Consider the following 2,299-nt stretch of genomic DNA (forward strand, 5'->3'; position numbering starts at 1 on the left):
CTCATTTATCATCCTAACATAGAGTCGGACCCCATTTATCATCCTAATGACATAGTCAGTCCTCATTTATCATCCTAACATAGAGTCAGACCCCATTTATCATCCTAATGACTTAGTCAGTCCTCATTTATCATCCTAACAGAGTCAGTCCTCATTTATCATCCTAACAGAGAGTCAGACCTCATTTATCATCCTAATGTAGAGTCCTAACTGAAGTGAGGTCATCACTCTGTTGATTTTCCAACAGAGATTCTCACGAGTCGGAGAGACTTCTGAACGGACGGGCAGAGAACATGCTGGAGGTCACATGACCCCCCCCCCCCCACACACACACACACACACACACACACACACACACACCCCATCCCCCCGACCGGTGAATGTGACGCGCCGTGACCTCCAGAAGAAAGAAGACAACGGCGTCAGAATCTAAACATTTTACTGAGCGTGGAAACTATTATTGTTATTATTATTATTGTTTGTAAATGCTTCTGATGTAAAATTGTTTGTTTGTGAAGCAGATCATCATCATGTGATAGTAAACACATCTGTTACCAGGGCAACACAATTCCTTCTTCACCGCCAAAAACTACTCACAATCTAGAGTCTGACTGGTCCATGATGAGTCTTTATCTCCGCTCTGATTGGTCCACGATGAGTCTGTAGCTCGGCTCTGATTGGTCTATGATGAGTCCATATCTGCTCTGTTTGGTCCATGAGAAGTCTGTATCTCCGCTCTGATTGATTATTTATTTCTCATGTTTACATTTTGTATGAAATCTGATTTAAATGATTTTTGGGGGGTCAGCTTTGGTTAAAATTTTTAATGTGAGAGAATGTGTTCATGGCCGTCGGATCAGTTCAACATGGAGTAGTAATAATAAGCTCGGAGTTGTATCTGTAGCGGCCATGTTGGGATCATGGAGACGCTGCTCTGCCTGATTCTGATGAAATTACAAATTAAAATCCAACACAAACGTCCTCTTCTCTCACTGTACCAGAGTGTGTCTGTCCGAGTCGACTTCCCCACTAACACAGAACGTTTAGGGAACGTTAGTTTTTGGTTCTCTAAAGGTTAGTTCGAACCAAACCAAAAACTAACGTTTAGGGAACGTTCCCTCCTGGTTATAACGTTCCCTAAACGTTAAGAAAACCAACCAACCGTAACGTTCCCCTGCGGTTGCACCGTACCTTCACACAACGTTCCCGTTTGGTTATTTTTGGTTGCTTTTGGTTGTTCTGAGTATTTGAATTAGCACAAAGGTTTGCTGTCACTCGATTTAAATTCACCCAAAAAATATTGTAGCCTACTTATACAATCTAAGTGAAATATACTGCATAGCAAGATCTATTCATTTTAAGGCTGGTATCAATTTAGCTTGAAACAGTACGTTTGTGCTTGAATTTTTTTTATAACTGTACTAGTTAAAATACTTAAAAAACAAGAATCTATCAATAGAACGATTTTCACAACTAAGAAAATTCCCTTCTTTAATTTAGTTTGCAAACCGAACCGTTCCACCCCCTACCCAGTAGGGGAGCCTCTGCTCTGAGGAGACCGACTCCGCGTTAAGCGAAGAAGACAAAACCACGCTCAGACCGACCATGCTGCACGACTTGGAAAGCCAACGAAAAGGTAAACAAAGTACTTTACAGTTTAATGATGTTGTGTAATGGGAGGGTTTGTGGTTTAACATTTAACTATTTCCCTCGTACGGCTTTGTTATATTCCGGTTCGGATCAGGTTGACTAAAAATAAAAGTTTGGCTGAAGTAAACAACTTACTTTAGCTTACGTTTTCTACGTCGTCCGCTATCTTGCTAGCTATGCTAGTCATGCACCGAGCTGCTCCGAATCTTTTCTTTTTAGTAAACTGTTTGTACACAAACCATGTTCCCAATGCTGAGTTTATGTGTTGAGCCCCAGGCGAGACTTGGAGTAAAGTCTCATGCTGTGTTGAGCCTTCTTAGTGTTTTAAACATGTTGATTTGGATGCTATCATAGAAGGCCCCTAGCCCTCCCATTCAAAAAGGCGAGGCCAGAGTTGTGCTTTAGATGGAGTGATTACGTCTTTCACTTTGTTTGCTGCTCTGCACGACGTGTCTGCGTTGTTGCATTGTATGTTTTGTGTCATCGTTTTAACATGCTTGCGTTTTTGTTAGAAATAAGATCATTTTTTCCGGTCCTTTTTTAAATTTGTTGTAGTGTACAGTACATAAGAAAAGCCAGTACAATCAAAGTCCTTTTTAGGCAGGTCGACCTGCGGCCATCTTGCAGTTCAGGCAGTTATCAGCAAGCT

General features: G+C 41.4%; 1 protein-coding gene across 1 annotated transcript in view; it reads left to right on the forward strand.

Annotated features, from left to right (window-relative positions):
* The window catches only part of LOC117953059 (enhancer of polycomb homolog 2-like), a 9,693-nt gene extending 9,382 nt beyond the window's left edge, over nt 1–311 (forward strand). The window contains exon 12 of the mRNA XM_034885776.1: nt 250–311. Within this exon, the coding sequence (XP_034741667.1) occupies nt 250–311 (62 nt within the window). The remainder of the gene's footprint in view (nt 1–249) is intronic.
* The last annotated feature ends 1,988 nt before the right edge of the window (nt 312–2,299 follow it).

Source organism: Etheostoma cragini, chromosome 11 (assembly GCF_013103735.1).
Source record: "Etheostoma cragini isolate CJK2018 chromosome 11, CSU_Ecrag_1.0, whole genome shotgun sequence".
NCBI lineage: Eukaryota > Metazoa > Chordata > Actinopteri > Perciformes > Percidae > Etheostoma > Etheostoma cragini.